This window comes from Pristis pectinata, chromosome 35 (genome assembly GCF_009764475.1).
Source record: "Pristis pectinata isolate sPriPec2 chromosome 35, sPriPec2.1.pri, whole genome shotgun sequence".
Classification (NCBI taxonomy): Eukaryota; Metazoa; Chordata; class Chondrichthyes; order Rhinopristiformes; family Pristidae; genus Pristis; species Pristis pectinata.
In genome coordinates this window covers 3,316,488-3,331,960 of record NC_067439.1, presented here as the reverse complement: position 1 = coordinate 3,331,960, position 15,473 = coordinate 3,316,488, and the positions used below count along the sequence as shown (strand labels likewise).

At 41.5% G+C, this 15,473-nt stretch overlaps 1 protein-coding gene across 4 annotated transcripts; it reads left to right on the top strand.

Annotated features, from left to right (window-relative positions):
• Positions 1–1,420: 1,420 nt before the first annotated feature.
• LOC127586344 (serine/arginine-rich splicing factor 5-like) lies at positions 1,421–14,516 on the top strand. Of its 4 annotated transcripts, none has more exons than XM_052044211.1 (8): positions 1,421–1,594; positions 2,983–3,124; positions 7,084–7,154; positions 7,579–7,683; positions 8,436–8,505; positions 11,087–11,160; positions 12,090–12,200; positions 12,825–14,516. In XM_052044211.1, the coding sequence occupies exons 2-8, from the start codon at positions 2,999–3,001 to the stop codon at positions 13,120–13,122; spliced, it is 855 nt and encodes a 284-aa protein (XP_051900171.1). In that variant the 5' UTR covers positions 1,421–1,594; positions 2,983–2,998; the 3' UTR covers positions 13,123–14,516. The 4 variants fall into 4 exon arrangements, 2 of the variants coding, with proteins under 2 accessions (XP_051900171.1, XP_051900170.1); XR_007958677.1 differs by lacking the exon at positions 12,825–14,516 and adding an exon at positions 9,788–10,170 and having other exon boundaries at positions 1,423–1,588; positions 12,090–12,128; XR_007958678.1 differs by lacking the exon at positions 12,825–14,516 and adding an exon at positions 9,791–10,170 and having other exon boundaries at positions 1,423–1,588; positions 12,090–12,127.
• Positions 14,517–15,473: the final 957 nt, after the last annotated feature.

Sequence of the window (15,473 nt, the reverse complement as noted above, 5' to 3'; positions counted from 1 at the left end):
CTCTTCTAAGGCAGTTCCTCATAATTGAGGATGACTTGCTTCCACTGAGGAGCACAAGGTGCCTGTGTGTGGATTCTTTTAACATGGGATAGCCACTACACACCAGCTAACACACGGTCTTGACAGAGCGAGGTCTTGGTCCAATGGCAAGGAGGTCCCAGTCAATTGGAGACAAGGCTGTGTAGATTTAGAGTGTGTTCGGGCAAACACATAACTGTGCACACACTTTTCCTCACCTCCTCTCCCTATCTCTGACCCCTTACCTCTAATTGCCTCCTTCAATCTCCCCATTCCCTTTGTCCCCATCCCTCCACACACCCACCCCATTTGCTCACCTTCTCCCAGTTAGCCCTTTTCTTATTGATTTTCCCACACCACTGCTCCCCAATCTCCAGCTACTAGCTATTTGCTCTAAGTGTGAGGCTGTGCACAGGCTGCCGTGACACACCCTCTTCAGGACTGGCTACCCAATTGGTAGTTGTCCACCTTCTAGCTGAGCCCATCAGCTATGCCACCTGAAGCATACAGCCAAGCCCAGAAACTGCAGACATCTCTATGAAAACTTCAGCTGCCCTTCTGGTGTGGCTGGAGGTCAGCAGACCGTGGTGTCCTGCTGGGGCCCCAGTGGGACTTCCCAGCCGATGGAGCAGATCCCCCCTGTTGGAGTGGGAGCAAGACACTTGGGAAACGGCTTCAAACAGCAGAGACGATGACCCTAAAGTTCAGGGGGTAAGTTCCCAAACCTGGTAACCCCTCTGCGCCTCTTTCTCCTTTTACATTCCCCTGACCCCTATCTCTCCCCCTGCTTCTTTTACAATCCCATGGCCCCTTTCTCTTACTTTCTTTCTGCTCCATTTACAATTCCCTGCCCCACCCAACCCCCTCAGTCCCCTGGACCCCTTCCCTGCTTTTACACCGCCCTGGACCCACCTCCCCCACTCCTTTTACCCTCCCCTGACTCCAACCTCCCCCTGCCCTGCTCCTTTTACCCTCCCTTGATTCCTCTCTCTCTCTCTCCCCCCAAGTCACTCCCTCACTCCCTCCCTCAATTTACACTCCCCAGGCCTATTCTCTCTCTCTCTCTCTCTCTCTCTCTCTCCCTCTCTCTCTCTGATTCCCTTCCCCATAAAAGGAAACATTCTCTGGACGCTTTATAATACTGAATATCTCCCTTCAGCTCCCACTCCGGAGAAGGGGGAGCCAGGCCAGTCCAGGATGAACCGTGCAATCACCAAAGGAAAATAGAAACTGGGGGGAGGGGGCGGGGCCTAGACTCCGCGTGATTGACAGGCGTGGGCGATGATTGACAGAGGAGGGGGCGGGGTCGAGGCGCGAAGCAGGAATGAGGCAGACGGGCGGGACGTTGGGGGTTTGACGTCATAAGGCAGCCCGTGCGGCCGGGACTCGGAAACCCCGTTCCACTGCAGCGTGACGTTGGCGTCAAATGACTTGAGGTGGAAACAAGGCGAAGGAGAAGCGGAGCGGAGCGGAGTGAAGTGAGCGGGAGGGCGGACGGACGGACAGCGAGTGATCAGGGCGACGAGCACAGGGGGGAGACACACCGAGAGGCAGCGGGAAGCCGAGCGAGGTGCGGGTGAGCGGCCAGCCGGTGTGTGAGGGCGGCCGGGCGGCGGCTCGGCCCGGCCCGGCCCGGGTGGGGGAGGGGACGAGGGCGCTGCTGCCTCGTCGGTTCAACTGTTTGTTTTTTCTCGAACCTTCTCGGCGTTTCTCGAGAGGCCTTTGTACTTGGTGCCAACCAACCCCTTCCCCCCCGTTACCTCAGCAATGTTTACCGAAAATAAACCCTCTCCACAGCCTCTAAACGGCGCATTCGGTCGTGTTTTTCTTCGCCCTTTTTACGTCTCTTGTCCTTTTTCCGGAAAGGAAATGGGTCTAAATGTTCCCTCGCCGTTTGTTTTCTCTCCCTAAAGGTTCAACTGCGTTTGAAACACTAATTTGGGAACAGATTTTAAGATCTAAAGGGCTTATTTTTAAAAAGGGGGGGGGCGAATTAAATCGTGTTACACCATTTTGCCTCGTTTGATAAATTGAGGACAATTGTTGTAAATTCCTTAGATTTTTCATCGGGTCCCTTTTAAAAAAACAAAACGTAGGTTATAATTTAGGAAAAGCTGACTCCCACTTCTGCTTCGAGGCATTGAGATATAATTTTTATAATGTCGTTATGTGTTGGGTGTAAAGGTATATTTTCCAGAAGGGTAGGATTTCTTTTTTTGTGGTAAATTGATGGCTATTAAAAATCTTAATCCAGTTTAAAAATTGGTGGTTGGTTATTAACAATGGTTTTTTTTTAAAAAATCAAAACTGAGGAGGAAGTAACCAAAGGGAAGTTTGTTTTATCTTAAAAGCTTCGCTGTTCCTTTGGGTGTAATGTTAAAATTAATAACTGTTCAAGCTCCAGACTTGCAATAGGGGAATACAGTTCAGATTACTGGTTGGGAAAATCTATAAGTAGCATTCGTCATTGTTTTACATTTAATTACTACTTCATTGTGTTGCTCATTGGTATGCTGTCATCTGGAGCACTGTTGCTGGTCTGTTTCTATGCTCTTAGCAAAAGGCTATTGCCTAGATTTCTGGGGCAATTCCATTTCATTTCTGGAAATTTCTCAGGATTATTATCTGAAGGTTGAGAGCTGAAATTTGTAACTAGCTTTTGTTAATGTGGGTTGCGTGCCATTCAAGTTTGTAAATTTCTAGCAATCTCCAAAGTTGGTAATTTTTTTTACAGTTTGTATGCTGTTGTTAAAATGTAATAGGGCAGTTTGTCAATCTGACCTTCATAAGTAACTATTTTCATAAAACAGATCATCTCTATGTAACCAATGGGGCCATTTTGTGTGACTTGTAGGGTTCATAATTGGTATTTATGGACCATTGGTCTATGTATGTCACTTCAATTCAATCCTTCTGAAATTTTGGCTCTTAATGCTGTATTTTTATTGCAATAATTTTTTTTAGACTATAAAATTTCAAAATGAATGGTTGCCGTGTTTTCATTGGTCGCCTGAGCCCTCAGGTGAGGGAACGTGATGTGGAAAAGTTCTTCAAAGGCTATGGACGTATTCGTGAAATTGACCTGAAGAGAGGGTTTGGGTTTGTGGTGAGTATTTTGCCTTTGTTCTCAATTAAATTCAGTGTGACTTGTTTTTTCTCCTCTTTCCCCCCCCCCCCCAAGTTCATGTTGTGTTGCACTTGGTTACCTCGTTACCGCTGGGAAAGAGTGGATGTACCAATTGAATTAAATTTTTGGTTTTCAAACCATGTTTGGGTAATAATGCTAGCCAAGAGAGGAATGGCATTTTCCCCAGAATGTTCTACTGTAAGTAGACTTCCTCTCAAATGTAACTGATTTACAAGTGAGTTTGAGAATGAGTCGACATTGAATCGGATGTAATATTACCTAGATTTTCAAATGCCTTTTTGGAGAATTCAAGGTTGAGGCCAGTAGTGGATCGAGATAGTGGGAATAAAGAGTAGCTATTCAATAAAGACAGGTAAGTAGTGATGTTCTGTGAGTTTGTGTGATAGGACTACTGTTCACAATGTATGATGATCTGGACACAATTCATTTCTAGATCTGCAGGTGCAATGTATTTTGGGTGGAGGAAATGAAAGATATACTGAGAACAGTGATAAATATGCAAATGGCAACTTCAACACAAATAGAAGGTAGTATGCTTTTGAGAAAGAATAGGGAAGTTGTGTCATTTGCACATAATGAAGGTCCAGTGTACAAAAATGATCACTAAAATGTGTCACAGGTTAGCGAGGCCACTTTTAAAAATACTTTTTTAAAAGGGATATGATTGAAAACAAGGGAGGTTATGCTAAGGTTATATTGAACCTTGGTTAGTACAGATCAGGGTGGCGTGTTGTCCATAGGGCACTGAGAGGGAACAGAAGTTTACAGGAATTAGTGTATTCTGAGGAGTTTTAAGGAAGACTAGAGGCCATCAATACCAGGAAATGAAAAAAAATTGCTGTTGGGAATTTTGTAAATATGGAACCCAATACCAAAAGCAGAGATTAGTGTGAATACTACTGCATTTAAAGGAGGTTGGCCATGCATAAAAAAGGGAATAGTTGTATTGATAGATCTTAGATGACAAAAGGTGGGAAGCATAAACACTAGAGTGGACTAGTTGGGCTGGAAGGGTTGGCTTTTTGCCATTATAGATGAGATCTTATTTCTCTCCTGCTACTCCACAGTCTCTTGGTAATCTGTTTTACTTGTGCTTTGAATTTTTTAATCCTGCTGTTGATTTGGTTGTTGTGGCTTTAATATGGTCTGTCTTGTTGGATTTTTGCTTAATGGTAATTCTTTGGATGTGGGTGGGGAAAATCAATATTGTTCAATGCCTTTGATTATATCTTTTAGTGGTCACTGATAAGTGGTAAGTAACATTCTTAGTACAGGCCCAAATCTAAGGTAGGTTCATGGGCATGGATTTCACAATGAGGAATTACAAGTAAACATTAAAACAGTGGTATTTCTCATGCACTGAGGACATGCGTTGGTCCCCTTTCTTGAACAACTGGTGAGATTTTCTCGGTTATATTTTAATGACGTTTCAGTTCCACTGAAATTGTATCCAGTAAATTGAGAACACAGCATGAGCCTTAAAATGATTTTTTTATTAATGTTTTACAACTAGATTCTTGATTTGACTCCAAATTTGCAGCCTCGATGTACAAAGTAATCCATCTGAACAGATAACTATGAAGTACATTCTACTTTGTTTCAATGGGCGTCACTGTTGCTTAATCAAATGTTTCATAATGGCTGCTTTTATAGCAGAGGTGTGAGTTATTGTACTGCCTGGTTTGTGATGAAGGGAGAGCACTTTCACCACAGCAAAACAGCATATCATGTTTCAAGGGTGTCTCATTTACCCCAGCAACAACTTGCTTTTGCACAGTAACTTAAATAATTAAGTCCCACATTTAACTGAATTATTTAAAGTTGGGCACAAACCAGGAAAATGGTAGAGATTTTTTGTTTGAAATTGTAGAAGTTGTTGGTGCAAGCAGGATATGTACCTGTGTCCATATATTTGGCATATTTTAAGGCAGATTTGTTTGACTTTGGGTCAGAAACAAGCTAATTTTCCAGGATGTATAAAAATGAAGAAACATTGAACACTGCTTGCACTAATCAAAACCTTAAATGTGCCATCAGTTCAATGGCATTACTATTGCCAGGACACATACTTTTAACATCCTGGGAGTCATTCTTGAATGGAACTCATCTGGGCCAGCTATATAATACTATAACTACAAAAGCAGGCAAGAGATTGGGTGTTCTGTGGTTAGTGATTCACCACCTGACAACCCAAAGCTTTCCTACCATCACCAAGGCACAAGTTAGGAGTGTGATTGGAATACTTTGCACCTGCCTGATGAGTGCAGCTCTAACAGCTTGAAACTCAAACCCAACCAAGATGAAGCAGACCACTTGTTTGGTACCCCAATCATCCTAAACATTCACTTTCTCCATCACTGGTGCAGTGGTCACATTGTGTACCATTTCCAACAGGCACTTCTGTTAGTCAGCTAGGCTACTTCAGTGCCTCCAAACCTGCAGTCTCCTGCCAAGAAAGATGGCAGTTGCAGTCATTGGCAGTGTTATCATAAATACTGTTACATGTGGCTATTAAGGGAAAACTTTCAGTGGGTGGGATGTCAGAATGAAAACAGCAAGAGAAACCCAATGCAAAAATTATGGCTTTCTGAAGTCTGTCTTCAGGGTTTGAAAGAATGGAAGAATCAGTAGCCTAACAATCTTTGGCTGCTTTAATCATCCCTCATCTTAAGGTTGAGAGTTGGGTGTTTTTGTTGATTCTCATCAGCTCCATTAATGACACCCTTGAAGTGGTGTGCATCAGCCTTGGGAGCACATTAGAGGACACTGATTTATACTGTCAGGTGCCAGTGATGACCATTTTAAACAAGAGACATCCCATCCTTGATATTTTAACATCAAGTTTCCTCACTGACAAGAACTGGGAATGTCAAATGACAAATTGGCTGAGCTATTTTAATGCTCTAGCTTCAAGAATATAAAATGATGGGTACTTAAAGCCTTAACCGTGTGTTGGAACATTTGGCTAGATTGTCACAATATTTGAGCCTAGTCAGTCAGCAGATCTGTAATCGTGTGTGTGATAGTGTGTTCCATTGGATGTATTGCAGTGACTTGTTAATGGTGTGGCCTTGTATCACCAAGCAGAACACTTAAATTGCCTAGGCCCCTTTTTCTTTTATCCCCTATCACCAACTCATTTGGATGATTAGTGCTCAGTAAATCCCCTGAAATTCCCATTGTAGGGGCATAAAACCTACCTGCTGACAATGCTGTCACCAAGAACTTGTGCTTTTTACAGTCCCTTTATGTTAATTAAATCAGCTGTTCTAAATCCTTTAACTGTTCATGATGAATACAAGTTATGTTGTTCAGGGAAGTGGTACAAGACCTCATCTCAGTGGTTGAGATTAGATTTTGTGTTTTGTGATACTACCAATCTGAACACCAACCAGATTGCATTTTTCTCTAGTGTAGTCCACCTGATGCAATTCAAACCCTTATTCAGGTTTTCTTTCTGTGGTGTTTTGTTTCCCAAGCAGTACAGTGGTTGATTGTCACTTCAGCTAATTATTTAACTGCTTGTGATGCAGTATAGCAACCATAGCAATTAAACTTTAAAGTTGTTACTTTTGTACAAGTTACCGTCAGTTTTCTCTTGATTTCTGCCTTCCCTCAATTCAATTAGCTTGTCAAATTGGTTTGAGATCCATTTGAGGCATTAGAAGTCAATATAGTTTTGTAATGCATAATTCTGAACCCATTTAACTTTAGTAATGCAGAATGGCAACTGATTTTGAAATATTGTGACTCTTGAATCTTGGCACCCATCTGCAGATTATCTGACTTGGTTTCATTTGTTGCCATGGTGGAACTTGAACTGACTTCTGGCTTGTCTAGATCAAAGTCTTTTTATGAATGTGTTCATGAAACCTGTTTAAGCATTGACTAAAATGAAATCTTGTCTTTTGCTTTAGGAATTTGATGATGCTCGGGATGCTGATGATGCAGTTTATGAGCTCAATGGGAAGGAACTGTTCCGGGAGCGGTAAGTGCCTTACTGCTATGGAATAAATTACAACTAAGTTCATCAATCTAAAACCATCCTGAAAATGGTCCAAGGATTTCAATGAATTGCTGGAATTTGGGCATCTATAGTGACTGTGGTTCTAATTAACTACTTGATTAGAACCATCAGCTGCTTTAACTGAAATTTTGTAGTACCACACCCAATTCAGCATGTAAACGTTTCAGAATGAATGCTGGGATGTCTCTATGTTGAACTTGATCCTCATTCTGGTTATCATTTGCATCCTGTCTGTGTGCTGTTGCTAGAATTCTGTTTGGCATTGAAGTCCAATTTATGCTTGGAAAAATTTATTTCTTAAACAATTCAAGGTTCTGTTAAGTTGCAACTGAGTTTTTATGTAGCATTTTTATTTGAATTTTTTTTTTACAAAACTCTTGTCTAGGATCACTGTGGAACTTGCAAAGGCACCACCCCGGAGAGGAGGGGGCAGATTTGGTGGAAGGTTTAATTACTATCGCCCCAGAAGTGAACGAAGCAGTGGACTAAGGTAAAGAATGGATAGATGTGGAAACTAACAGGAAGGAATGGGCTTAATGTTGGTTTACTTTTTTAAATAAAATCTTTGGGGTAGGAAAATTTGAAAAGGATAACATCAGGTTTCCTGTTTCTTCACTTGAATTCTGTAATGAGTGAAACAGCCAGCAGGTTGGCCCTAACCTCTGGGCTTTGGCTTCCTTGGTTGCATCTGTAGTCACTTTTGCCTTCTCTAGACCCATCTCTCATAATTTTTGTCACCTTTGGGCATGTACTATCATGCATCATGTGCCAATCATGCCTTTTTGTTTTAAACAGTTCTCTCCTGGCTGTTTTTATGCTTATGAGCTGTCCTTCCTAACAAATCGTACTTTGTCATCAGCCTGAAGTATTGGTTTTTCTTTCTCCCTTGCTCCCTAATGTGTTTTCCAGCAATTAGTGGAAATTGTCATTTTTTTATTCCTCCCTGGAACTGAAAATGCTGAAGGGCAAGAGATGGCAACATGACTTGTACATGTTTGAGGTTCCTATATTGTCTGGTCTGAGTTAGTTTTATTTTCACCCTCACCTAGAAGTCATGGGTGAAACATGATCATTCTTTCAGAGTTGTAGGTACATATTGGAACTCTGACATTTCTTTAAAAAATGAATCAAGCATCTTGGCTTGCTCTCAACTTGGATTCTTAAGGCAGATGCTGTTGTATGGGTGCCTATTGATCTAACTTCCTTTGTTGCTTTCAAGTGCTGCTTTGATTTTTTTTCCAGATATGGGCCTCCAGTTCGCACTGACTATCGCCTGATTGTGAAGAATCTCTCTTCCCGTGTTAGTTGGCAGGTGGGTAAACATATTTAAATATAAATCAAGAATTTAAAATAGTTAATTTCAATTGTTCATGGATGCCTGTGCTTAAACACATGGGTCATAACTTCATAAATATAACCCATAGCTTGCTTTACCCTTGGACCTGAGGAAACTGCGTGCATAATACGAATACTTTGTAGGAATTTGAGTAGGTCCATTGAGCAAGTTGGAAGTCTGTTAATGGCAGCTCTAATTATTAACCTATTTACTGCATCTTGTTTCCCTAGCAAATCATTGTACCTTGAATTTGTGGCTTCTAGGTTACAGTTTTGTGTTCTCTCAACACATTGCATGGACAATTTTCCTGGATCTTAGGCAGGTATTTGTGTGACGTGTATCAACGGAAGGTGAGCGATTTGCTCCAAGGTGTTTTTGCCACTGCTGTCTTCGTTAATCAAGTGGCTTATGAAATGCCTGGCAGTAAAATGTTGCTCCTTGGAAATGGTGGAGAATGAACTTCAGTCCACCTTGCTACAACTGGTTAGTGTAAATTGATCTTGATGGTTTATGACCAAATAATTCTCGTGTTGATGAAGCTTTTGATCCATTGCATAACTACATTGTGCACACATTTGTCCATTCTTGCGATCAGTTATTCATACACACTTTTAATCTCCTATCACCTATTAATTGTCTGTGGTATTGATGGGGAAAAGAAAAGCCTAACTGGAGAGATTTTATTTGTGGAAGAGGGTACTTGGGAGAAGGTGATAATAGGTGGAGAATACTACTTATAGGAAGCTTTGCTTTCCATTCTCCCTCTGTTCTGTCCCAGGCCATCAGTCATGTTCCGAATTGCATGCAGAACTGTTGCTTCTGGTACCTCAGCCGGAAGGTCTTGCTCAACATTAATTACTATGGAAGGAAATGCTTCCTGACATTCTGTGCTAGGTGCTTTGCCACCTAGCCTGCTCTTCCCTCTTCCTGTTTATGTTGAGTGTTACCGGGTAGACAATCCCTTTTTGAAAAGTTAACCGATAGATGATATCTGCAAGGAATGCTGCATTGATACATGCTGGGTTATTTTTGTGAAAATATGATCTAGGGAGGCTCAATTAAAACTTTTTTAAGATGAAATCTAATGGTATTCTGCACAAACTTTTAAAACGAATGCCCATTAAACTTCTGATTTTTGAATTTTAACAACTCCACTTTTACTCCTTTAACTGTGATAATTGTACACTGTATAAATCTGATGGCTTAATATTGTTGGCAATTAATGACCACTTGACTAAACTTGAAAACCTTTGTTTAGCAGCTTGTCGTGAGGTCATTGGCATTTTGACCAGGAGTTCCCTTTACTCGTGTTGTCGCGTCCTGTATCTGGAAAAGTCCCGTGTTGACTAATTTGCCAGTCGGCTCCCACGATTATTCAGGCAGCTGGACGCGGGTTCTGGGTTGTACTGATCCTAGGGTCACCGATGGCATCGACACCTGTCGCATTCCCAGTCCTGGTGTAAGAAAAAAAAACCGTGTCGATCTCGCTCGGAGGCTTGTCAGGAGATTGACTTATAAGGTGGCCGAGCCTTCACCCAACCCATGATTATTGGTGGCACTTACCCAGGGTGGCAGGCACATTCGGTGCCACTGAGGGAGGGCCATGCCCCAAGAAGCTGTATCGAGAGGGTATTGTATTGAGTGGGTGCACCCTTTGCTTAGATGCATCATGTAGGTCTTGGATGGTTGCCTAAAATTGTAAATGTGTGGGTAACCTAAGGCTAATTTATTACTTTATATTTTTAATGTGTGGAATGGGGATGTCATGATATTGAACACTATTACAAGGTTTCTTTCCCTTCTAGGGATCTATAATTCCATGCATCCCATTGGGATCATCTCATGTGCATTATCAATTTGATGACTACTTGAATGAAGCAAGAGATGGCAAATGTTTATAGAGCAATCAAGATGCACGGTGTGGAGGAAATGGAAACTGGGTGGGGGCAATGATCTTAAAGTGGAGAGTATTGTCTTTCCATTCTCCTACCTTGACTAATATTGGTATTTCAAAAACAGTGGAAAGCTGCACAAGTTTCTTTTACAGACTATTTGATCAAGTTGAAGGAATGATTCTTGAACCCAACCAACTGCTCCTACCAGCATGGCTGATGAATTTCTCTAAATGATTAGAGCTGTCACCAACCAAGCTCTTCCCACCCCGCCCCCCCCCCCCCCCCCCCCCCCCCACTTGGTTGAGTATGAGTTGACAAAAGCCTGATAACCGGGGCAACTGATATACTGAAGATAGTATTTTGAATCCTGATCAGACTATTACAGGAATTTAAGCACTAATCTGAAAAGTTTGGTGCAACTAACAGCATTGTTCCATAGTATGTTAATTGTGCCAATCTTTAGCATACCTTTGTGCTGTGGAGAGGTTTAGACCTGTTAGCAGGTGACATTCAGCTATATCATAAGCAATCCACATCTGCAGAGGCTTATACACTTAAAGCCCCATAGCATGACATCCCAATTCTGAGGCAATTAACTGGTGGTTATTGTGTTGTGTGCTTGTTCCTGTGTGAACTCCATTAAGGGTTTTTCCTGTTTGTAGGATCTGAAGGACATCATGCGACAGGCTGGTGAAGTGACCTTCACTGATGCTCATAGAGTCCACAATAATGAAGGGTAAGAGAATGCAACCTCCCATTTAGTTCCTTAGTTGCCATTTTAATTCTGAATGTGGAATCCCAATTAGCTGTTGTGTTGCATATTAACTGAATTATATACTAATTTTAGCATGCCCAGCTAAGGTGGTTTCACACTTTCTGCTATTTTTGTGTTAAGTAGTGAAACAGCAGAAATTTGAGGTGAGGGCTCCTGGGAGGGACCTCCACCTTTTGGTTGTGGTTTCTCTCATTTGACTAGTAAAGTCTTGAGTTAAAATTCGAGTGTTCCAGTGATGCTTCAGCTTAAGCAAGAATGGAGCTTGGCATTATGAACAGCAGGGGTTGGAAATTTGCCATTGGGTCTTGGTTCTGGTTCATCTTAAGGCTTTGGTGGAATCATGGATTTAAGTGCCATTTGAACATGAAGACACAAACTTAGTTGCTGCATACCTGGCAGCTTGCATGTCTAGATGATTAAAGGAAGCTACAAACTCTGTAGTTAAACCCTAGAATTGACTCTGTAGGAAAGGAATCCTTTGGGTGCTTTGACCAGGCTTGTTGATTTTTGGATAGGGGTGGAGAGACTTCAGCATGTACTTGAGGAAAGAGTGAGAACATACTTGGGTTTTTGGATGGGGAAAGGAGGTAGAAAGAGGAGTGTGTAGATTTGCTGTTTGGTGTGCTATATTCTGCAGCTGGCCCTCAAGTTCTGCTTGTATGCCACCATTTCAGATAATCAGCTCTGGAAGTGACTGGCTGCACAAACACATGTTTTCATGATTGCAAGTGTGCCACTAGCAAATTAACAACTGGTTTCAAAAATGAAATTGGCTTAATTGATTTGCATATTAGTTTGCAATGCTAATAAGCATTGATTTTTGGAAATCATTCTTTGTATTTGTAGAATCATTCTGTTCCTGACTATTTTGATTTTTATCTTCACTATAGCATTGTGGAGTTCGCTTCTTACAGTGATCTGAAAAATGCAATTGATAAACTGGATGGAAAAGAGATCAGTGGGCGAAGGGTCCAACTGATTGAGGAACCACGACGCCACAGGTAACTAGCACAGATTGTGGACTTGAATACTAATTGGGAGACTTACTGGGTGAGATGAAGGAAATTTGTAGGTTTGAAATGTTTTCACTTGCTGTTTAACTCTAAAATGGATCAAATAAACAAGCTGGGGATATAATGGGCTGTCACTTGCATGTAACTTGAATGCATAGAACTCTAGCTTGCAGGCTGCTGGAAGCAATTTGACAAATGAAGGCACCTGAAGATGAGCCTTTCCAAAGTGTTGTCAGTGCTGGCTCAGTCAGTGTAATCCAAGTAAACTTCCTTGTAGACCTGCAGCCTCTAATGTTACTGAATGCTTTCAGAGTGTTCTCCACTAGCTTTGAAGATCAGGGGTTTTTCAAAAAAAATTTTTGCCCATCTTTATGAAAGCTTTTATCCCTGCAAATGAAGACTACCAGATCTTACACCAAGACTGGAAAATGGGATGTGGTCATCAAAGTTCCATTCCTGCTTTGTGTCCTGACTGGTAATTGCTAGCATTCTGCTTGACACTTTTCCAATAGTTGCACCAGTTAGTTCAAAGGCAAGTTGATAACCACTGCACAGGAGAAAACTCGAATGATTGTTAATGTTGAGACTAACTCCCATCTTTTGTCTTTCCAGATCTTGGACTAGATCCCGTTCCAGAAGCTCTTCGAGATCCCGCAGCTACAAGGGTTCCAGAAGTGCTTCAAGATCTGTAAGCCGTTCACCAAGCCGCAGCAGGTCTCGCTCTCGTAGCAGATCACCTGCCCGTGATACCAAGCGGCAGAGGAATGAATCCCGCTCCCCAAGCCGCTCACCAGAGGTCAAGCGCCGCAGGAAGCCAACCCAGTCGAGATCACGATCAAATTCTCCTGGTAAATCGGCTCGTTCCTGGTCTGGCTCTCGGGAGCAATCCCCTGTCAACAGTGCAGAGTAAACACCGTGTTGTGGAATTGTTTTTATAATTTGCTAAAAGATTTTCTATGAAATGTTGGCCTCATCATTTTTTTTTCCTGTCTGTTGCTGGGTTTGGGGTTTAAGTACTTCAATTTTATTTCATGCAAACGCTTTGAACCTTATGATCCTATTCAATACAGACATCTGGTTTAAAGTCATGTGTTTCTTAGAATAATTTGAGAAGAATTGATTATCATTTGACTAGTATTGTTGAAACATTGCTGTACCATACTGGTAGGCCCATTAGACTAGTCTGAGGGCTTCAGTCAAACAACATTTAACAATGTTCTGACATTGATAGTTGAGCAGCTGACAAGTCGGTGTCTGGACAATTTATGGTGTTTCCTAGCACTTGCATGAACATGGAGTTTTGAATTTAAAAAATAGAGGATGTGACGGATGAATTTGAGTACCCCTGTTATAGAACATAAAATTGAGGTTTGTAGTTTGGTGCCCCAACTAATTGGCCAGTCTGGAATGTTCGGTTCAAAGGGAATGGGCCGGTTTAAAAAGTGCTTCCATTCATTGCAACAACTGCTGAAGACCAAAAGCATTTTAACTCCCAAACTGCGTGCATCTTAACCCAGATCAAGATGCTGTTTTCCCCACTCGAGACAATATTTTGCTTTATACAAAATGGCCGAAACTTGCCCTTCAAGGGGCTGGTGGAAGTTAAAATAGTCAAATGTTTATTAGGAAACCTTTCAAGTTGGGTCATTACCTTTTTTTTTATTTTGAATTGCTACTGGTTCCAAGACAATTTTTTTTGTTAAACCTTTTTTTTTCCTCTCCTAGTTATAAAGCAGTGATTTAGTACTGTTGGGTTTCAGTAGCACATTCACATCCTGCCTTTAGAGAACTCTGCCCTGCTTGCACTTGTAATTTGCTTTTAACTTGAAGCCTTGATGTGTGGCTGCAGAGTAGATTAGGTTTCTCACCTGCTGAGTGGAAGGAATCTGAAGAGCACCAAGACCTGATCATGTGGGGGAGGGCAGGTGCTGGAGGAAAGCAGGGAAAAATGTATATATAGTTTTTGGTTCACATGTTAATAATTCATGCTTTATTTGGTTCCTTTCACATTGTTTTAAAGTATATATAAAGTTATATTTAACTTGACCCATCCTCTAACTGGTTGTTAGAGAACCAACCTGGAATGTTGCTCTGCATTGGAACTGAATTTGAAGGAACAATGTACACCAATTTAGATGTTTGTACTTAACAATTTTATACAAAAACTATAAATCTCAATGTTCCATGTACCTTTACTGTAATCTGCTAGTTTATAGTCTATTGTGTACTACATACAGGCTGTGTATCGCTATCATTCCTTGCAGCAAGAAATGGTACTGCATTAAAAAAACTAGTTATCAGTGACCTTTTGGAGCTTGTTTATTTACTGGGCTGTTTTTCCCTACTGGAGTGAGTTTGATTACAACTTCCAAAATTTCTGCTTTTGATTTTGGCCAGGATTCTCTTTCTAGAATCCAACTAGATCCCTCTAATCACTAATTCCTCACATTGACTATTTCAGCTTTTCCATTGCCCTTTTATTTCATTCCATCATCCAGGGACCCAAACAGTCCTGCTAGGTGAAGCAGTGATTCATTAACACTTCCTCAGCATGTTATATTCAGTGCCTATAATGTGGCCTTATGTTGGAGAACCACTTTGCAGAATTATCTCCATTACATCTGCAAGAACTGGCACCTGTCATGTTAATTCTCCATCCCACTCTGACTTGTTTGGTGGTCCAACGTGAGCTCAAAGAACTTACAAATTTTTGGGACTTAGCAAAAATTGTTATGTTGTATGTTAACTGCCTTTCTCCACATAGTTATGTTTTTCCTGTCTCATCTTTAATGTATTCTTGACAACATTGTTCTGTGCTCTATTACAGATATTCTCTCCATTTTTTTGCAACTTGTCACATGCTTGTATTTTCCAGTTGTGGTGAAGGCCCTTGATCTGAAACAGTGACCTCTCCTTGTGGCTGCTGCTCAATCTGAGTGCTTCCAGCATTTTCTGCTTGTTTTAGATTTCCAGCATCTGCAGTCACTACTACAAATCATGGCATGAGCTAGGCAGATTTGAGACTGGTGAACAGACTTCTCCACTGGTGACTGGAGTAACTGCTGAAAAGAACATGCACTTGCTATGTAGCTTCTGGTCCCTGTTCAATGTGGATTGTACAGGGTGGGAACTTAAAGTAACAGCAGTGTGCGTTGCTTCAACAGGTCCAATTTTAACCACATGCCTTGTGACTGAAATCCTTATTTGAGGCTAGTTATCTATTAACAGGCAGTGAGGCTACTGAATCTGATCCCAGATGGC